This window comes from Neltuma alba, unplaced genomic scaffold (genome assembly GCF_004799145.2).
Source record: "Neltuma alba isolate B1F8T4 unplaced genomic scaffold, ASM479914v2 tig00012238_pilon, whole genome shotgun sequence".
Lineage (NCBI taxonomy): Eukaryota > Viridiplantae > Streptophyta > Magnoliopsida > Fabales > Fabaceae > Neltuma > Neltuma alba.
In genome coordinates this window covers 3,642-27,416 of record NW_021636767.1, presented here as the reverse complement: position 1 = coordinate 27,416, position 23,775 = coordinate 3,642, and the positions used below count along the sequence as shown (strand labels likewise).

Here is a 23,775-nt window from a genome sequence, read left to right as displayed (position 1 = left end):
CTGCTTTGAAAGTTCCCAGAACAACAGCAGCTGCTTAAGCTAATGAACCCTGTTTAGGTACCAGAACTAAGAAAAATTGATTTTTCAATTAAGGCAAAAATTATGATTGAGGTTTCTGTTAGACTGTGAGACATGAAAAACCAAATTGCTGATTCTCTGCCATACATAAACCCTTTTTATATTACTCTTCCGGTCTTTAATATAGGACCTAATTGTTAAGTTAATTTTGGTCTTAAATATAAGACATATTTCTCATATTTATCAATTTTTTTCTAAATTACCCATATAGATACTCCCTCAATCATAATCAAGTAAGTGAGGGAGGAAGGATATTAAGAAAGATGATTATGGTGTTTTAGGAAATACATGTCATATTTTTTATAATTAACTAACTTGTCTAACTTCCTTAATCTAATCAAATTAGTCAAAAAAGTCTTATATTAAGGATCGAAGGAGTGATGATTAATTATCTACGTAAAGATCTTAGTTTCACATGTTCTTATCAGCCTATTTGATTCATTTCTTGGTTACATTGTGTGGGGGAAGGAGGGAGGGAGGCCTTGATATACAATGATATTACTTGTAAATTAGTCTTCACTATGGATTGGAACTTTTTGTCATGTTCCAATTTGCTCATAGTCAAAACAGTGTTGTTTTGTGTTTTAGTCTTTCCCTTCTCTGTCTGGCTGGGTGACATCTTTACCGGGCGGAATGGCCACAAGTCCTACCCTGGACCAGAGATAAACTCATAAGAGCATTTCATAAATTCATATTGCCCACAATCTCTCGTATGATTGCCTAAAAAGAATGAGTCATTATTAACAAATTTTGATGGTTGAGGTCATTTTGTTGATGATCTAAACATGTAAAAAAAAGAAAATTTCCAAATAATCGTATTTGTTCTTCACGTAAAGATAATGCATCTTGCTATAGGGCTAACCCGCTCTGATCAAGCAAGTTCCTTCTTCATGGCTCTGGGCCACTTTATAATTAATTTGGTTGAAACTTTTGCTGACACGAAAGTTTGACCCTGACGCTCATAACTTTACCACCTCAAAAGGAAAAGAAGAGGATGACTTTATACTTTTTCCAGGGACATCTGACATTGTGTCCCCATGATAGTCTGTGACATTAACTAGGATGGGACCAAAAGTACCTTCACTGCTCACTCTCTGATCTTTTCGACTTTTCCTTTTCCTCCATAACTTGATCAGATCTTTCTCTGCCTTGTGTCTCAGCAAATCTGTTGGAACAAGGAAGCTCTCAGCCTACTTCTCAGCATGAATCACTGATGAGTGATGACAATATCTCAGGGCATGATTGTCAAAAAATAGTTGTTTTCTCAAATTATTTATGATATCAATGTGTAGTGTTGAGTTGTTGATGCTTGCTGTGATAAGAACGGGATTGAGAATAAGATGCAGCCACATGGAAATTGCCTACCTGATAGGCTTTAGTGCCAAAAGAATCTATTCATCCACCTTCACCACAATGTGTTGTGTTTGATAGAGTGGTGCTTTGATCCATGTTGAGCCCACCCTTACTGAGTGAAATGACAAATAAACACTGAGAAAACAGTGAGTGGAGGGTCAATTTTTTGTCACCTGATTCTGAATAATACAAACCGAAATTGGCCAACATCCCATCATTTTGGATTTTCCATGAAATCCCTTTTTCAGACATATTTTGTTTCATGGGGCTATTCTAGCTTATAGAGATCCTCTTTCTTTACTACTAACTTGGAGTGGATTAATTTTCATTCCTAAAAAGATACTCCTCCGGTCCTAAATGTAAGACCCTTATACACTTATACTAGTGTGTGTATAAGGGTCTTACATTTAGGACCGGAGGAGTACATTATTTTTACAAATATTCATTGATTTAAGTCTATGTAAATAAAGAAAATATATCTGGGAGAGTTACTCCTAATTAGGATTAACAGTGCTCAAATCCAATCCAACCAAATATTCATGTAAAAAAAAAAAACACAATAGTTTGAGTATGCATAAGTGGACCGAACTCAAATTTAATTTCAACATAATTTTAGATACCAAATGGTTCGTCGTCAGAAAATAAAAAAGAATTATTTGAAATTTTTATTCTTGTTCACGAAAAGGTATTCAATTTTTTTATATTAATGTGCCATGAGTTAATTAATAATTAATAGATAATACCTTTGGTCCTTAATATAAGACCTTGTTTGACTTTTATTTTGGTTCTAAATATAAGATAATAATCCATTTTATCTCTCATATTTATATATTTCTTTCCAAGGTAGTCTTTGTAACAATGATAATTCTGGCCAACATACTTAATTAGCAAGGATGTTTTATAAAAGACAACACCTATTTATTACAAATAACTAACTTAACTTCTTTTCTTAATCTCCTCAAATTAGTCAATTAGTTCTTATAATTAAGACCGGAGATAGTATAACATAAAAGTGGCATTGCCTAGTCTGAGGATGATTTAAATACTCAGCGCTCAATATAGAATTTACAAGAGACATAGTATTTGTGACTTATTTATCATCAACATAACATAACTTATTTTATATTTTATGGCATGGAGGAAAAACATATACGCAATATGTTATAACAATGAGTATTATTATTATTGAAAATAATCATAGCCCTAATATGGAACCAATCTTTCTTGGCCGCATCTCATTGTAACACAAGGACGATACACAGATTCAAACTTTAGAGATTTATGAGAGAGACCCAAAATATATAAGGATTTCACATTCTTCATGCTCTCAACACATTACATTAGACTTTTATATAGAACCTATATTAACTAAGTGATGATCGAAACTTTAATCTTTTCAACAAAGTTATGATTTTTGTGAGTAAAAAAAATATTTTAATTTTTTCATATTCATTAAAAAATCGAAGGTTGGTTTTTTTAATTAAAAAATAATAATTTGTCATATTGTTGTTAAGCAAGAATGTTACGGGCCTGATACGAAAGGGAACTAAGCTCCAATGGCGACAGCGTCATGTCACCAAAGAAGAATAATGTGTTGCCCTTTTTAAGTAGATTTTGATTGGCTTCATAATTAATCATAATTTGTTGTAACTATGTTCTGTTCTGTATGTAATTAAAGATTCCTCAATAGTTCAAACGTAACATCAACACATTGCCGCACGAAAATCCCCATAGTAGTCCATGACGTATCCAATTTGACTTTATTTTATCTCTTCCTTGCTTTAGCTATTTCATGCCCAAATTATACCTAGCATTTTAGACTCTTCCTATTTTTTTAAATTTCCTTTAACAATAATAATATGTTATAGTGGGTAGACACTGCTAGAGTTTTGACCTACCATCGCCTAAAATAAAAGATTCAAGTATATATATTATTAATTAGGTTATTAGATTATGTTTGAAGCCACCAAAGGGTAGCTTTTCATCACATAAATGATTTTGGAAAATTCAGCAATAATTAGGTACACACTAATAAACACTTCCACTCCTTGTGAGATGATGAAACTGGCATAACAAAAAGGACTGATTATGGGTGTGTTTGGATGAAACCAAACCGTGGTTTGGAAAAGTAATTCTGGAGAATAGATTCTGGGAAGAATAGATTCTGGAAACAATAGATTTTATGAAAAAGTGATTTTGAGAAGTAAGAGTGTTTGGATAGTTGTTATCATAAGTACTTTTTATATATACAAATTACTAAAAAAAAGACATAAGTTAATATGATAATTACAGAAAAAATAGATTTTATGATATATTTTAATTTGAAGGAATAAAATTGTTAATAATATATTTTTTATTAACATAATTAATAATACATAAGATAATATAATTAATATGTATATATATTTATAAAATATAAGATTAAATATGTTTATAAAAAAATTTGTTTACAAGATACATATCATATAGGCTCTCACACTCTCCCTTTTTTCTCCAAAAGTAAAAAAAAAAAAAAAATTTCCAAAACCATTTTCTCCAAAAGCAAAATTTTTTTACTTTTTTTTAAACCATGGTTTTGGTTTTTGGGTGGGTGTTTGGGTGATTTATTCCCCAAACCATGGTTTGGGGTGTCACCCAAACACAGCCATATGTCCACATTTTTATTTGCTGGCAAAAAAGATTTCCACATTTTTATCTATAAAATAAATAATAAATAGTAAAAAAAAATTACACTCTCTTTTTTGGGTCTAAGTTAATAAAAATTTATACAATCCTTTAAAAAAAAGAGTTATCGACTTCTAGTTAGTCTGTGGAGAAAAAATTGCTCTTTAAATGCAAATAAAGGGAAGATTCATCAAAATAAAGTTAATTACTTTTTACCAGAAAAGCATGTAGAAGGAAAGGAAGATAGAAAGTTTTCAAACTTGATGGACAAATTCTTCAGGATTGAACTCAGAAGTGAGCATTCTGGAAAGAACACATCGATTGGGAAAAAGAAGATGAAGAAAAGTTACAGCTTCTTGTATAAAACATTAAAACTTACCAATAAGAATTGCAAAAAATAAAACCAATTTAATTACATGGGGCTGGAGCACAATTATATTATGTAAAATTGAAACCCTTCTTGCAATTTACTGGACCCTGGACAGTAAGAAGCAAGCACACGATTGTAATTGTATCACTGATTCACACAAATTAGTGGCCAAGCGCAGCTATTGAATATTTTAACTATTTATGCTGTGCAGCGAACATGATATAATAATAATGATAATAACTACGATTTATTATTCATGAGAACACGAACAGTTGGCAAATATATACGGAGCATACCAACCGCTGAACACCATTAATACACATTATAAGCACGCCATGAATGGTTGCTGCTGCGTCGGAACCTCCATCTCCGGCCACGCCGTGATGTCGCCGGATTGAGCCCACGATGACCCACTCGGAGAGCTCCAGAAACACCCGCTGTTCATCAGCTCTGGCAATTCAATCTCGCCCCAAAAATCATCTCCCCCGCTGTCGCCGTCTCCGTATCCGTCGGACATGATGCTATTCTTCTTCTTGGAGGCTTTCATTGCATGAGCCGCCTTAGCTGCCGCCTCCTGGATATCTCTCGCGGCACATGTGGACGGCCGCGGCAACAGCTCGACCTCGTCGGGGAAATTGAGCTGCGCCTTCCTGCCTTTCAAGCAGTACGCCGCCACGTCATATGCCCTGGCTGCCATCTCCGGCACCGGAAATGACCCCAGCCATATTCGCGATTTCTTGCGCGGCTCTCGGATTTCCGACACCCATTTTCCCCAACGCCGCTTACGAACACCCCGGTAGACTGGGTGGCGCGTGCCTCCGACTCTTGAGTTATCAGATTTGTCAACTGGCTCGATGGCGGCGGAGGAGACAGCGGCTGTTAGGTCATCGTCGCGAGTGCAGGGAGGTGTTGGCTCCATTCACAGAGTTACAGCGTCAACCGATATTTGCTGAGTATCTTCAACATTTATAATGTGTAGCAGACATTATTACGATGACGATGGATTTGAAATTACGGAACTGTCCCTTTAGTCCTAGACGTCGGAGATTAGTGGAAAGGGGGGGTATTCTTCTTCTTAACAAAAAATAAAAGAATGAGGGACTCTTGGTCATTGAAAATAAAATAAAATAAAATAAGTGTCTCTTAAATGATTTCACCTGAAATTGAAGTGACAATCTAGTAGGGCTTAGCATTGTGTTTCTTTGTGTCTCCTCTTTTTTTAATTGTAATTAATATCACGTTAGTATATTCATAAAGTTAGGAAGAAGTCATGCATGATACAGGAAGCTACCAAATACATCACATTAACGTATAAAAATTAATTCACAAAAAAATGGCATGTAGAAATTAAAAATTAAAACAAAAATTAACCCGCATTGTAGGTAAAAAGATGTGTTGGAAAAAAGGGTTAAAAAACACGGCATATGTATTAAAGATATGATCTAATTAATTGTAATTTAAATTGTGTGGTCCTAGAGAACTATTTTTAAATATCAAATAAAACTGAGGGAGGTGCGTGTGTGTGTGTGTGTGTAATATTATTTGAAACATCACATTAAAATTACAGACGAAATTTAAGACTTTCGTAAAACAAATAAATCAACTGACGACAAAAATAATCGTTAAACGCACAGTTTATTTGAGTCACGCTGAACACAATATATGACAAGAAACAATTACTGAGACAATGGAAAAGGGCACTACTAATTACTAAAGATAGCATTTTAACTTTTTTTTAATGCTCTATGTAGTAGCATAATTTAAACACAAATATGTTAATATCGAATTTAAACTCGAGGCCCTATCTAAATATTGCAAATAACGTTATTATTAGGGCAGCATACTGTTAATACTAATAACAGCTTTAGGTAATAAGGATGAAATGGGGATGAGTAGATATTAAATGTTCTAAACTTTCTTAATGCATTAAAAAATATATGTAGGTATACATATATATTCAAATATTATTTTTTAAAAACTGAAAGAAAATCATTTTAATATATATATATAACAAGGTTAGCTTTGATAAGATTCAACCATTACTGTGCAAAAGGGATAAAATTACATTAAAAAAGTTGATTTGCTAAGACACCGCAATGTTATATTCTACTAATTTGGGTTTAAATTCTTCGAAAGAAAAGGTATATCAAGTTCAAGTGAAAACATGCGACGTTCAACCACTGTTGACATAATAATCTCAATCGATTAATTATCATTATTGAATTGTATGATTTTAAGAATTTTTTGTTAATATAAGTCATTTTATTAAATAAATTTGATAAGCTATTAAATTTTAACATAAAGTTAATAAAATTAATTTTTTATTTTAATAAAACACTCTTCTGATCTTATTTATTAGATAGAAAATAAATTATTTTTCTTTGTTTTGTTTGTAAATTATCTCATTACTATTTTATTTTTCATTTATTATGGCATATATAGTTATTTTCTTGATGAGTATATATATTAAATAGTGGTATAAAAATATGTTAATAGAGAGTTAACAGGGATAAAGTTGAAAAATTATTATATATTAATAAAGAGTTAATATAACTTAAAATTTTTCTTAATTTATATGAAATTTACTAAAAATGCTCTATAAATAGAACATATATTGGAAAAATTTACAAATGGGACCAAATGAAATGAATGGAGGTTGTCGTACTCTATTCCTAAATCCTTCTTTGATAACTAAATTATGTGATTTAATAAAACAGTTAAAATTAGTTAAAAATAATAAATATGTGAAGAATGACTTTTATTTTTTTAAAGTATATCCTCATTTATAAGGGGACAAGTAAGAAAGAGAAATAGAATAATGTTGAGAGAAACTATAAAAAAGAAGGTAATATGTGAAATTGTTAACCCTTCAATAAATGCAATGTATGAAATAAAATTAATTAGAGACAAAAATGGTAAAAACACATTAAATATTCTAACAATTCCAAATAGGCTCTTATAAAAAAGACCAAAATAATTCAAATTTCAGACTCTTATAAAAAAAACCGAAGGGAGTATAAGTCTACTGTAGGGAAAAAATTTATTTTTAAATATAAGTCACTTACAAAGTAATTACTCAGTTTTTCTTTTTTATTTTTGCCCATTTTGACTTAAATATGTGGGATAAAATATAAAACATATTTTTAATACTATTCTTTTAATAAAGACAAAAGATTAAAAAAATTGAAATACAAATAACCTATAAATAACTTAGCCACGTGTCAAATATATAGGACTCAACTCCAGGAATTGGTTGGAGGACAATTACATGGAGGGCCAAAAAAAATAAAAGAACAAAGGAATTTTGATAAACGATGCTGGATGATTTTGACCATTGGATTTAACAAACGAGGGTAAATGTAAGTACGTAATGACAACAGAAAACGTGACAGCTCTTAAAAAATCAACCCGTCCTGAGGGGCGTGGGGTCCACAGCGTGAATAGACGCGTGGTGACGTAGCCCCGAACTTTGTCAAAACTGTCTCCAATGGGAACAGAGGTTGGGGATGGATGGTGGATGCGCTGGCATCAAAATGACCAACATGCCCTTCCTTCCGTTTAACCCCCCCTCCCCTCACTCGTCCCCTCTACTTCGCTATCAATCAAATGTCTGTAATCCAAAATCAAAAGACAAAATTGTACTTATAATTTTCCACGTCCGTACAATCCTTTTTTTTTTTTTGAATTTGTTATTTCGGTGTCGTGCGATGCATAAAATTAGGTAAAAATGAGTACACTATTATTCTAATTACATTCAAAATATATTTGATATGATATTGCATGTGAGCTACTAATCACATAATAAATTAGTCTAAGTTCTGTACATTTATACATAAACTTGATTGAAAAATAATTTGGTTGTTAAAAAATTAACAATCACGTCAATGAATAATAGATTGATGAGTTGTTTTTCCAAAAGGTTTAGTGGTCTCGGTACTCTTCATCCAATCATATATGCAAGAACAAAAAAAGATGTGGACAATACAGTAATTTAATACGATTGTATTGTTTAATCAAAGTTTTAAAAATATAAAATCTTAGTGGGTAAAAGATTCCTCTAAAGAAGACAAAACCCTGCTCACATTTTCTTGGTTTATGCAATTTGAGGGCCTCTCATTTGACCCTACCATTGGGCATTGGCTGAGGAGTTTTCACCAGCAGTTGGAAATTAAGATATTAAACGACTGCTCGAGGGTGAAGAGCATTAAATGAGATGAGCAAAAAATCCAGGTGGTCTTAAAAGGCCTAAACAAAACATGGGGAAGCTTGAGGTGTGTGAGATTGTGGGTAAGCTCACGGGATTAGGGTGAGTGATTTGCCCTTTAACTCCAAATTTCGGTGGGCTTTTTTTCCTGTTGGTGGGTTTGAAAGGGACAACAACGACAAAAAAGGCCCAAGTGTCCTTGTGCCCGTCATGTGTCATCCGACCGACCAATTGGCTTTAGAGCTTCCAGATAGCGAATTGATAAGGACCACTTCTTCTATTCCTCCCACGAAGCATCTTATCCTTCTCTTTTCCCATCACTCAAGTCATTTTGCTTCCCATTTAAAACCTCCTTAACAGTTCCACTGAATCTTGTTTAGTTTTAATTATGAGACTGTAAGTTTACAATTAGGTCCTGTTTTATTTGGCAGGAAGCATTAAAAATTAAAAATAGATATTGGGATTGAGATTAATAAAATCTATCAAAAGAGTATTTAGCATAAGAGATTGCTTTTTATATGGGATTAATCGGGTGGTATTCCCTAATCCCACATACATGGGTTTGATTAATCACATATAACAAGCAATTATTCATGCTAAATATTATTTTAATTTTTTTTCAATTACAATCCCAAACCTCATTCCTTATTTTCAATACTTCATGCCAAATGAAACCTTAGGTCTTATGTGATACAGAGTATTAAAAATAAGGGGTAGGAATTGAGATTGGTATTGAGGGAATTCATTAAAGAAATGTTTAGTATGAGAAATTCCTTGTTACATGATATTAGACAAAAGTTATGTTTATGGGATTGGGAATCTCATATAACAAGCAATTACCTATACTGAATTTTATTTTAATAATTTTTCTTAATTGTAATTTCAATCCCTATCCCTCATTTTTAATGTTTCATACCAAATAGGATCTTAGTATTTTTTAACTATGGTTTCTCTCGTCTATTCTTTCCACCCACTTCCTTTTCATCATCCAATTTTACTGTTAGATTGAAATATGAGAGATCTAAATTTAATATTTTTTTAATTTATCTCTTGTTTTCGAGATAAAGTCGTGTACCTTTTAGAAATAAATAAGTATATAATTTTAACAAAACGAAAAACATATATATACACACAAACACACACACATATATAATATTCCATCACAACTTGATCAAATGCTATGATATACTACTTCCGGTCCTTATTATAAGACTCCGTTTGACTTTTTATTTGGTCCTAATTATAAGAACCCAATCCATTTTGTCTCTCATGTTTATACATTTTTTTCCAAGATAATCCTTCTAATAATGATAGTTATAGCCAACATACTTAATTAGCAAGGATATTTTAGGAATGACAACACTTATTTATTACAAATAACTAACTTAACTTACTTCCTTAATCTCCTCAAATAAGTTAACTGGGTCTTATAATTAGGACCGGAAGTAGTATTTCAAACAGAGCCATCTTCCTAAACAACGGCAAACAGATAAAAATCATTAGCAGTGCATTAATGAAAAAGTTTAATATTTTAGAATAGACTAACAACTGTTTGTTAGGTGCGTGCATTTAAACAAGTAATTATCGATGGAACTCCATCATCAAACTCATATATCTGTCTTTAAAGTATTGTCCGTTCAATTTTCACTTAAAAACATTCCCTTATGTTGTTTTCTAATGTTTTCTACACACCCAAGCACAACATTCCAAACTTGTTTCCAAAAGAACACACATTCTTGTACTCCCAAATGTTCTATTGATTGAAATCAGTTTATTATAAGATGGTGAAAACGAAAGAGTGCTCCATTCAATCAGTTTATTACTTTTTCATATATTTTTTGAAGACCCATTAACCAATATTATTGTAGAAGATATATATCTCAACTTTTAATTGAATCATTTCTTATATAATGATAGGAAAACTAGCTAGTATTTTGTATGGATGCTAAGACGTTTTATATTTAGGACCAGGGGTATTCTAACTATCCATACTTTAAAAAAAAAAAAAAGTTGAAGACTTGCGTGTACGATAAGGTTGCAAATGAATTATTGTTTTAGTGTTGCTATCATCGATTTAGTGAGATGAAAACTGTATGGGACGCTGCCTCATTTCAACCATATATACATATACATATACATATATATATATTTAGGACATATATAACTAACTTTGAGCAAATATTATCACATCAGGATATAAGTTAAACACCAATAATTGACAATACAACCAAACCATTGTTATGACTGAGTGAATGACACAATCAATTAACGGTTGATCCAATATAATCTACAATATTGAAATCGTCCAATAATTTAAAATACTACCTCAGTTCTAGATAACTAATTTGAAAATATTAAAAAAATTAATTAAATTGATTATTTATAATAAATATGTATTGATTTTTCTAAATTATCATATTTAATTTTGTACATTGAAACTATTTTTTAATAGAAATTCTTACAATCAATAAGAATATTTTGAAAAAAAAATTATAAAATTGGGAGAGTTGATGTCTTATATTTAGGACAAATCCAACACTCCAAATAGCTTTTATATTTAGAACTGGATGTAATAATCAATTCGAGTTAAAACTATTACTCCCTCCATGGACTATCCTTATTCGTTGTATATTTTTTTTTTGTGGATGCCGAAAATGTGTAAAAAGAAAGATAATTTTCAATGTAAATGAAAAGGATTAGTATTTTAAAAAATTAATATGCAGTGTAATAGTTTTTGCTTTCACTTTTCAATGGAAGGACATTCACTCATCGATTGTGAGTAATTATTATTTCTATTTGGTTATCTTTGGTGCATGTATATGCGGAACATGAAATTTAACCGCTTTCATAGACAAAAAATAAAAAAAAAGAAATCAAATTGTGTTTAGCAATCGATCTTTAATTATTTTTTCCTTCTTTTCATCCATAAGAAGGATTGAACAAGAATATTTCATAAAATTACACGTACGCAAATAAGCAAAGGCTAAAGTTTATTAGGTGCGCGCATTTAAACAAGTAATTATCAATGGAACTCCATCATCAAACTTGTATATCTGTCTTTAAAGTATTGTCCGTACAGTTTTCACTTAAAAACATTTCCCCTTGTTGTTTTCTAATGTTATCTGCACACCCAAATATAACATTCCAAAGTTGTTTTTAAAAAGACACACGCACTCTTTTACTCCCAAATGTTCTATTGATTGAGATCAGTTTATTATAAGATGGTGAAAACGAAAGAGTGCTCCATTCAATCAGTTTATTATTTCTTTCATATATTTTTTGCAGACCCGTTAACCAATATTATAATAGAAGATATATATCTCAGCTTTTAATTGAATCATTTCTTATATAATGATTGGAAAACTAGCTAGTATTTTGTATGAATGCTAGAAAGTCTTATATTTAGGACCACTGCTATTATAACTATCTATAATTTCAAAAAAAAATTGAAGAGTGCTCCATTCAATCAGTTTATTATTTTTCATACATTTTTTAATACCCGTTAACCAATATTATAATAGAAGATATATACCTCAACTTCTAATTGAATCATTTCTTATATAATGATGGGAAAACTAGCTAGTATTTTGTATGAATGCTGGATAGTTTTATATTTAGGACTAGTAGTATTATAACTATCTATAGTTGTTTTTTTTTATTAAAAAAAATTGTTTCGAAGACTTGCGTGTATAATAAGGTTGCAAATGAATTATTGTTTTGGTGTTGCTATCATTGATTTAGTGAGATGAAAACTGTATGGGATGTGCCTCCCCCGATGTAATTGCCAGCTTTGGCTATGCAATATAACAGCAAGGACCACGCCATGCATCCTCCCAACAACCCCCCTCCAACAAAAAAAGAAAGAAAGTAATCAAACTCTTTAAATCATACTATCTCCGGTTCTAATTATAAGACTTGTTTGTAGATTATAAATGAGTCCACAAACGAAATCTTATAATTAGATCAAAGGTAGTGTTTAGAAGATATATAACTAACTTTGAGCAAATATTATCACATCTTTAGGGCACCTCTCAGGTTCATATATTTCAGGATATAAGTTAAACACCAATAATTGACAATACAACCAAACCCATGTTATGAATTGGTCATACCATTAATTATTCAGTCTCCATAGCTTAATTAACGGTTTCTCACTTAGGCCAAATGAGTGAATGACACAATCAAATTATATTCTTATGATGCATCGCATGTCATTTTTACGGTTGATCCAATCTACAGTATTGAAATCATCCAACCAGTCGAAATACTGCTCCAATCTAAATAACTAATCTGAGAAGATTGAAAAAATTAATTAAATTGATTATTTATAACAAATACGTGTTGATTTTTTTAAATTATCACATTTAATCATGTATATTGAAATTACCTTTTAGTAGAAATTCTTATAATCAATAAAAATATTTTTTTAAAAATATATTATAAAATTAGGCGAGTTTTTTTTTTTGACCGGAATAAAATTAGGAGAGTTGAAATCTTATATTTAAGACAAATCCAATCCTCCAAGTAGCCCTTATAGTTAGGACTAGATGTAGTAATCAATTTGTAACAAGTTAAAATTGTTACTCCCTCTCATCAAGAGTGGACTACCCTTATTCATCATATATATACTACAGCCGGTCCTAATTATAAGACCTCATTTGTAGACTATAAATGAGGTCTTATAATTAGGACCAGAGGTAGCATTTTTTTTGTGGATGCTGAAAATGTGTAAAAATAAAGATAATTTTCAATTTAAATGAGAAAAATGATTAGTATTTTAACAAATTAATAAGCAGCGTAATAGTAATTTTAATTGCATTCAATACCCTAATTTTATTGATTAGTCACATCCATAATCCTGGTATTATTTTTCAATTGCATTCAATACGCTGATTTTATTCATGATACGTCTAGCATCATGATTTTTTTTTTCAGCTTCTAGCACAGTCATTTTATTGATAGTGTATATATTCAGCATCACGAACCATAAATAAAATTAGAGTGCTAAATGCATCTGAAAAACATCAAAGATTGCTAAATGCATTAGGAGAATAATATTAGGTGATTGGATGCACCATAAATAAGATTAACTTATAAAGATATTAAAATGTTACTGAAAAATAGCATCTAAATTCCCATGTTATGTCCCCCCCCCCCCCAAATACAAAAATTAAACACACATGCATCCAAACATGCTAATGCCAGGCTTCAATCAAGGACTTCATCCAAGTGTGGCGGATGATGCTGTCACTGAGGTAACTACAGTGAAGATCATATTTCTTATTGCATTTATGGGTAAATATAGAAGCTTCTACAGCACACACCCACCCAAAAAAAAAAAAAAAGCTGTATGCTGCTTTCACACATTTAATTAAATGGCGAAACCATGTGCATGGAAAACGCTAAACATGTCAAAAAGAGTTAAAATGACATATCCACCTCTTATTTTTGCTGGAGTCCACATCATTCATTTCCATCACACCCTTCTGTACCCTGCCATAAATTCACGCACACTCAATTTCCCTCTCTTCACCTTCTCCATTATATTTCACTCAATTATTATTATATCTTCCTTTTGGTAATTAATTGATTGATTAAACCACAGGTGTTTTTTATGGTGGGGGCGAAGGGTATTCTAGACTTTCTCCTCCATCCCATTCCGGCGGGATCACATCCATTCTATCAGTTGGTCAATGCAATGCACATTCTTTTCACTCCCAAAATCCTCGTTGCAGCTCCAATTAAGAAATGGGATATGGAAAGAGTGAACCAAACAAAACCGCACAGGCAATTCCATTCTTTTTTCGATATATCAGCACTGAAAATTCCAGCAACCAAACATGTTAGCCCAGAACAAGGAGAGGGTACAAGTGTAAAACTAAGGAATGATACAAAAAAGGACTCCATAGACTCACACACGCAGAGATGGACCGTTCGCAACTAAAATGGGTCCTCAAAATGAAATGAAGAGAGAAGGACTCGTGGGAGTACCTTGCCTCAATTATTGGTACTATTCGCCTTCACCTTTTAATTATTTGTACCTCATTTTATTCAGAACCACTCGTTATTTAAAACAGAAAAAAAAAAAAAAAGAAGTGTTGGCATTTGTATTCATTTTATAATACGCATCCGATCCTAAATATAATACTCTTATTCACGTGTATAAGGGTATTATATTTAGGATCGGAGGAGTACGTACATATATATATACGTGGATGCACTCCAGCTGCTTCATTTGTCGTGGCTCCTTTGCCTATGTGATTCCAATCCCCCCCCCCCCAACTGTTCCCTTCCCACTGCCTATTGTTTCCCCACAAAAATCTCCGCCTTATTTTTTCTCCCCTTGATTCTTTAGTCTTTTATACAAATCTTATGAAAATAAACAAGGTTAACGTGTGTTGGGAGGAAAAAAAATTAAGATGTAAATTTACCCTGTTGTTTAACATTCTAGTAACATTGTCTCTTACAGTTAAAAATGTTAATAATCAATATCATCATTTTAATAGTCAATATTAATTTTTTAAGAGTGGATGACAATATTATTACAATTTTGAACTTTGGAAATAAATTTGTATCAAAAAAAATTTCAAAACCTAACACTCCTAAGTGAAAATTTTTGAGACAAATTTACACTTTCGTAAGACCCAAATGATGGACACACGCACACACCCCCTAATTAAACAGGTGAATAACACCACGGCATCCAGCTTTCTTAGAATGTTTTGCCACAACTCCATCAACATTTATTTTCACTCAACCTTCAGGAGAAAGAGCCCAAATGGTTGAGTTTTCCGAACACTTTGCTGCTGCATCATGCTTCGTCATTTCAGGAATATCAACAATACTCTTCCAACTATAGTTAATCAGAGTAGCTGGGTTTCGGGTTTTCAACAAATTATCATTAAAAACTGCCTCATTTCTCCGAAGTCAGAGCTTCCAGACCGTAACTCCCCACAGCAAATCCCAATTGGCATTTCCGTTTTTGCTTATATTTTCCGAAGATTCATCGAAATACACTCTTTTTAGAGGCGGGGCAAAAAATATATTCACAGATTTTGGATCAACAAAAGAATTCCACGCACTTTGTAGCATAAGTACGGTCCCTCAAAACACATAAAATATCTTCCACCCCGCTAAGACAAAAACCCGTCATCTCTAAAACAAAGTAAGACTCAAATTTGGTGCCAAGAAAGCCCATAATCTTCTGCTTTTCATTACCTGTATCCATTGGGCTAATGAGTCTCTGACAACCCGGCCCAGCCCACCATGCATCACATCATCAAATTGGGCTCTCGTCTGTTGATTTCTTTCAATAATGAAAATTTTGGTCTTGGTCCTCTTCGTTTGTTCTTGGGTCATTGTCGGCTGACTCATATTGGGCTCAAGTTAAATAAATAACCATATCGTGGCCCATCGGGTATCTGCGTGAAGGGTTTTCAGTTCCAATTGTGAGCCAATAGCTAACATTTTGAGCTTAAGCAGCATCCTCTTATAAACAATCCTATTCAAAGTACTATCAGATATTAATATGATACCTCTTTTAACAGGAATTTAAACCTTAATTTGCCACACTATAAAAGATTACTCTTTTTGTTAGACCCAACCCCCTTGATAATACAACATCAAAATTAATTCCGCTTGATTTAATTTATACCTAATTGGCCATTCCAAACAGGCCTTGGTTAGCTTAAATTTGAGCAGTGTTCGCCCAATAAAAGGCGGCTTTTCTAAATTTTTTTTTATTCCCATAAACTCAAACTCAATACCCCATGTTTAAGCAACTAAAGCCTCCGGAAATTTTATTCTTAACCTTCTACGAGAAAATAGCAATTTCCCCCTTAAAGACAGCCAAAAGATATACCCCAGCGTACGCATGCACGGATCGAAACGAAGGTTGAAAAAGTTAATGAAGTGAACCTGGGAAGGATCTGGTTATTAACTATGTTATTCTCCCTTAGTTCATATTTATAAGACCCATCCTGATAAAATTATGTTTCTTAACACGAAACTCTTTTATAAACAGTACTATTTTTGGTCTTTAATAAGACTTAGTTAAATTAAAAGAATTAGTTAAGTTAATTATTTATTATTAGCGAGTGTTGTCTTCTTTAGAATATCCTTACTAATTATGCGTATTGGTTATAATTATCATTTCATGGAACCTTTAGTATGCGTAACTATTACAAAAACTACTTTAAAAAATAAAAAATATAAAGTGGATTCGAATCTTATATTCATAATTAACTTAAATATCAAACTAATTTTTATATTAAATACCGAAAGTAGTAGTTAAAACAAGACGACTTTCCTAAAATTGTCATTTCATCACCACTGTCATGATGCATGTAATCTAAATATCATCCTCGACTGTGATTTTGTAGAACTATAAAAGTCTCTGGCTCATTGACACTTGGTTATTTTTAACCAATCTCCTTGCGCGGGTCTTCCGATACATTCAAGTAAAGTAGTTAGTGTGTCCCTATAATAACAACACGAGAGAGTGCTATTTCAAACCAAGAGGGAAAAAATGCTTACAAAACAAAATAATCAGCAACTGAAAAAAGACTGATCCTCTCAAAATACTTCATCATTTAAAACTTGTCTTTTCTATCAAGAAATTTTACTTGATAAATAATACTCCTCCGGTCCTAAATATAAGACCCAATTGGTGAGTTGGTTTTGGTCCTAAATATAAGACCCATTTCTCATATTTATCAATTTTCTCTAAATTACCCCTATAGATACTCCCTCAATCATAATCAAGTGTAGAAGAGGGAGGGGGTATTAAGAAAGATAATTATGGTGTTTTAGGAAAAATATGTCACATTTTTATAATTAACTAACTTACCTAACTTCCTTAATCTAATCAAATTAGTTAAATAGGTCTTATATTAAAGACCGGAGGAGTATCAATCAATTTTGTAGTTTGTTATATATTTTCCTAATTACTCCTTTCATTTTAAATACAATGCATGTTTCGTAAAATCCTGCATTAAATATATCCTGCCTAACAAATAATTAATTATTGGTAGTATCAAAAATGGTAAAAATTTGAAAAATTGAAATCTTTATTTTAAATTGATGTAGGAGTATATATTTTAAAAAAAAAAAAAGACACACGTGGGTCCCACTATGAAGGTGGCTTATTTATTTATTTATTTATTGTCTCTGAAAACAGAACGCGCACGCGGGACACGTTGCCAACCAAATTTCTCTTTTTCAACCATTCGGCTCCTTGTCAAAAAGAAAGAAAGGGCAGACGGACGAAGCAATGCGCTTCACATGCCGCTCCTCGGACCCCGGTCCACGTGAACGTCACGCGACACCCTCGCCTCTCATAATTATAAATCTCTCAGTCTCAGCTCGATACGGCGACGCGTGGAAATACGACATGTGCTATGCCAAAACGTGTTCGTTTTGGAAGAGGCTAATGACGTGAGCTGCACATAATGTGTGAACTTCCAGCTGGCCCTCCATCCGTGAGCGTGCCTTTTTGTTTTGTTTTTTAAATCTGTTATCACGCGCTTCCGCGCGTCCTAACATTAACCCGATTCACGCACGTTATGATTAGTTAATGGCGATGATATCAATGCTCAAGTATCATCTACGTGTTTCCTAACATATGACATAAGGAGTATTATAACGCGGTCCCAAAAAAAAAAAATACAAAATAAATTTTAGAACTTTCTTTGATGTGGATGTTCTATTCCTGATTTTTGGAATACTGAAAATACTAGAAAGAGGGGAGACTCGCGTTGTTCACAAAATTTTTGATCTTCTTTTGATCTCTGGTTACTCGAGTAATTCTCCACTTTACAACTTGTTATTACATGCTACTCAGTAGAGGTATGTCAAAACCTAGTGATTTGGTTCAATCCAATCCAACCAGAAGTGGTCTAGTCCTATTCAATCCAGTGCAAATAAACTATATAATGAAATTAGACCATACTGGACTGGTTGGTCGGGTTGGCCTAGATTTGAAACCAAGTGGTCAGACTATTTGGACTGGAATAAAAATTCACCTAGACTGGTTGGTCTGGGTTTCGGACCAAGTGATCAGACCATCTGGACTGACCCAGTCCAATCTAGATGAATTTTTTATTTTTCAATAATTTGTAATATAGATGTTACATTTAATTTTTTTAAAAAAATATTTTTAGAGATTTTTATGTATGTGTGATGAGTCTTACTATTTTAGGATGAGTTTTATATGATTTTATTGTCTTAAATTGTATTTACCATATTGAAACCTTAGTTCTCATAAATTTTTTTTTAAAAAAAGAAACTTGGATTGTCTCGGACCACTCTACCGATTTGGTGGATCAAGTCCAATCCAACTCGACCTCGGGTCACCACTAAACTAAATCAGACTATAGACTGTCAAACCAAACCCGACCAAAATCAGACTAGACTTCGGATTGGACTCTGGTCTATCTATTATGCAGCCCTACTACTCATGTTATTATTAAGATTTTTAAGTAATTATTTATTTTTTTGGAACTTGATTGTAATTCTTCCTATCCTATATCCTTTCAGCCTTCTTGCTTTTTTTCCTGCGTTAAATATGGGTCTCTGGCTCTGCATTGTCTTCCTAGCAGTATACTCTTGTGCTCCTTATTACGGGAGCTCTTCTAGCAATAATTTTTATCCTTTTTGTAAAAATTTGTAACAATATTAAACATGATATAATATTAAAATATAATATCAAAAATCACTGTAGCATGTGGTATGCTATACATGATTAATATCCAAGTTTCTCTCTCTCTCTCTCTCTCTATATATATATAATGACGCATTGCAGGTATAACTACATATGAATTTGATAAAAACATGCACGCATGACAGCAAATTAGAAGACCTAAAAGACGGGGGTGTGAGAGATTAAGGATCCACCAAAGTGGCAAGTAAGGGTAACGAATAATCACTTTGAGAATTTGATTTGGCTTAGGTTACACTCCAGTTAACCAGGCCACCCCATGTCTAATTGTAAATGATGACTCATCATCCATTCAGGCTTAAGCATCTCTCTGCTTTCTTATCCCCTAATTTAACGATTAATTAAAGCCTCATAAACCTCAAACAAATCAAAGTGTGCTTGGTTCCCTGGGAAGGAATCCCTGTCCTCTTTATTATTATTATTATTAGCTGTTCATATTGTAGTAATAATCATGATGAGCTGTACAGAGTGATTTGCTTGTCCTTTTAATTAATTAAGAAACGTTTAGGATTGATTAAGGTTTCCAGTGCAGTTGCAACCCACCAACAAAGCCTGGTGGTCAAATCCAACTTTCACTTTCTTCTTGTCGTACCCTGTTCTCTTTTTACTTGTCCTCCCACCTCATTATTAACAGCTAACACCGCATGTGAACAAAAGATACACCTGCCTCTTAACACAATCAATTTCCCATTACATCCAAAACCTTACCATTTTGCTTTTATATCCATTATCCCTAATGCTTTCTCCTATCCAATTCATATAATTCTGTACTTCCTATGCTTAATATACAACAAAATGTAGTTTATAATGTACAACCTATATCTGATAATAAGAACTAGAGGCAGCACAACACATTCATAACTAATTTTAATAAATAGGAAAGTAAGATCAATAAACTAATCATAATAATTATGACATAATCTCCTCTAAATAATATTCATATATAATATTAAATTATATATCATTTTATAATTAAATTAGAGATGAATTAGTCAGGAAAAACAATAATTAAATATGAGAAACAAAATAAATTTAAATATTTTATTTAGAATTAAATTTAATTTTTCAACTAACTCATATATTACACCAAATGTTGGATGAGAGAGTTATGAATTCGTCAACATTCGGAAAACAGAAGATAGAATTTTCTGGGCAGTATTCACCTTTTTTTTTTCCCGGCCAACAACAATATTCACATTTGAGGAAGACTTTATAAGAGGGATCTATATTTTATCGTTAGTATCATGGGAAAACATCACACTCGGTTGTCGATAAAATACACTCCTTATATCTAAAAAAAAATGTTTTTCCTAATTTATCCTTTCCAGTCTCCGCCGATAAGACTAGATTCCCAAGGATAAGGACCAATATAAAAATTCTTTGGACAAAACCATCTAATCACAACTCTTACTTTCATGTCCAATATTTCAGATCAAACTTACACTGCAAAACTACAAAGCTTGCAAGTTTTGCAAATTTACTGTTTAAAGAAGCAATTCATTCTAAGATATGATGCCAGTAAGCTTTCACCCAACATATTGCATCAAGATACTTTTTTGGTCCTATTTACGGGACAGAGATAAGACATTTTTTATATAGATGTATAATTTTATCTCTCTTTTATTAGTGTATTGACTTTGTTTACATGAGATATAATGTATATTAAATGGAAGTTATTGAATTTTAAATGAGAGTTAATAAACTTTAAAAAAAAATTTATCTGTGTAAATGACTTATAAATAGGACCAGAAGAATATTTCTTTTCTTTCTTACTCTTTTCCTCTCCGCCTCTTATGTTAAATTAGCACACAGGATAGAGTTCCAATATTTTATATTACTCAACTCTTGTCCTATATTTTTAGGCAAAGGGGCTTGATTTTGTTACTTTTTAGAGCATATGTATTAATGCATTTTGATACTTACTTAACAAAGATAAAGAAAAAACTAGATTCCCAAACTTTACGAAAAATGAATATGTATGACGTTGAAGAATTGTTTTTGGTGGAACAGGTTGGAGTTGGATGGCGCGGAGTGAATTCAGAAGCTGAATGGGTTCATGCACATGACATGAGGAAATTCACGCGTAGCTGTGAATCACACGAAGGCCAAAGAATACACAAATACTACTACTTTGCTTCTCACTCACTAATTTATTATATTATTATTTATTTTTCAAGGGCTCGTTATTCGAGGTAACTTCTCGAGTGGGCAGAAAAGATTCACATCATCCAAATTATGTTTAGGTTGTATCATATACAATTATTAATCTCATTGCATGTCTATATATTTTAATGTAATCCTTCATAAATTTTAAGATAACACTTTCTCAGTCATCATCATTACCTTATACTACTAATTTGCATGTCAATTTGTAAATATTTTTACCTTAAGATTTATAAATATTAAATATTTAAATTTCTATTAGTTTTAAACAAAATTTAGAAAACCTATCTCTATTTATTTTTTTTTTCCACCGTTGATGAATTTTTTCTTGATAATATATTATCAAAAGTAAAAGGGGAAAAAAAAACCAATCCTATCCACAACGCCCATGTGACCCAACTCTCATCCCATGGGGTCGCCTTTTTTTTTTTTTGGGTAATATATGAGGTAACCTTTTTGATACGTACAAAAATAGTTTATCCCTCAGCACATTTAAGTTTAGCAAAATACTCCCTCCATTCCTTATTATAAGAGACAAATAACGAAATACGTTGATCAAAAAAACAGTTAAAATTAGTTAAGAACAATTAATGTGTAAAAAGTATAATTTGTTTTCCAAAAATGCCCTCATTAATAAGGAAAGAGCAAGAGAGAGAATAATTAAAATATTAAAAGAAAGAGAAGTGGGAGGGAGAGAGAGTGTGAGTTGGAGATAATAAATATGGGTAAAATAGGAAATCAACACAAAAAAGTAGAGACAACTTTTAAGTGTCTCTTATATATAGAAACATACCATAAGCATCAAATGTCTCTTATAATAAGGAACGGAGGGAGTAATTTAGGGGGTGTTTGGGTAAGAACAAAATCATAGTTTCAGAAGTGCTTTTACGGTGTACAAAGTAAATATGTGTAGGAGTTTGCCTTGATTTGTGGAAAAGTACTTCTGAAAAGTGATTTTGGGATTACCCAAACACCCCTTTAATTTTAGCAATAAGAGTTAGGTTTAGTAGAAGTTATATAGAGCCAAAGATTTTAGAGTTAAAATACATTTTCTCTCTCGTCCCTTATTATAAGATCTTTTTAACTAATTACGTGGTTTAAGAAAACAGTTAAAATTAGTTAAAACAATTAATATGTAGCAAATACAATTTTTTTCCAATTATATCCTTATATATAAATGGGTAAATGTGATAGGATAATAGTGAGATAAATGAAAAAATATATTAAACGAATTAAATTAGAGGTAAAATAAGTAATAATATATTAAATACTCGGACAAATTCAAAGAGGATCTTATAAAAAGGAATAGACCTATTGAAAAAATTATACCTTATAATAAGAGACGGAGGGAGTATTGTTCATGAAATTTATTTAACAGCACTCAGTATTTAAACTAATCTCTGCTAAATTTAACATTTTAAAATATTTTTTGAATAATGCTCATCATTTTAAAATAATGTTTGATATAATTTTGACATTTTATCTTTAAAATATTTTTTCAATAGTAATCAGCATCTTATATAGAGTGCTCCTGAAAAAAAAAAAAAGTGTGCATGATGCACTTCAATTTAGTTTAAGACAGTTAGTATTAGGGAACAAATATTTTAGAGCATCGATGCACAAAAATAGTTTAAAATAATAAATGTTAATATAAAAATATTTTAAAATATTGGATACCGAGTCAACACACGATTTTAAACACATTTTGTTTTTTAAAAAAAGGCAAAACACGGGAGTGGGCGCGGCACAATTAATATTTCAGGTGTTTCGTATAACAAAATGTGAAGAAGCCAATGACGCCTCCTCCTCCTCACTCACAAAAACAACCCTAGTTCACGATTAACCTAACCATGGTTTATTGTTTGCAGTTAGAAGTTAGAAAGAGAGTATGTCGCATGCCCGTTTGGTCCGTTTCGTTTCTCTCTCAAAACTCTCTCTCTTCTTTCTCCGTCTCTTCAATTTTCACACACTGCCCTTCTTCACTCTGCATAAACGACGCAAGACCGCCTTTTCCCTTCATTTTGATTTGAGAAACCTGATTCGGAGGCTTCCCTTTAGCTTCCTTGAACTCTCCAACCTACTTCGAATGTCTGTTTCTCCTCGGACTGTGGTTTTCGCTCTGTTCTCTTCTTCCAACATAGCCTCGTCCTCGTCTTTTGCCTGGTTGGTTTGAATTGTTGTTCGGGCTTCTTTTTACGATTGTTTGCTTTTTTCTTTGTTTTTTAT

The 23,775-nt window shown here is 32.1% G+C and overlaps 1 protein-coding gene across 1 annotated transcript; it reads right to left on the bottom strand.

Annotated features, from left to right (window-relative positions):
- Positions 1-4,619: 4,619 nt before the first annotated feature.
- Positions 4,620-5,395, bottom strand: LOC114725282 (ethylene-responsive transcription factor ERF023-like). Its single transcript, XM_028911779.1, has one exon. The coding sequence runs from the start codon at positions 5,382-5,384 to the stop codon at positions 4,788-4,790; it is 597 nt and encodes a 198-aa protein (XP_028767612.1). The 5' UTR covers positions 5,385-5,395; the 3' UTR covers positions 4,620-4,787.
- Positions 5,396-23,775: the final 18,380 nt, after the last annotated feature.

What these genes read in the sequence shown, in the direction of transcription:
- LOC114725282 (XM_028911779.1), bottom strand. Translation starts at nt 5,384, where the DNA reads ATGGAGCCAACACCTCCCTGCACTCGCGACGATGACCTAACAGCCGCT.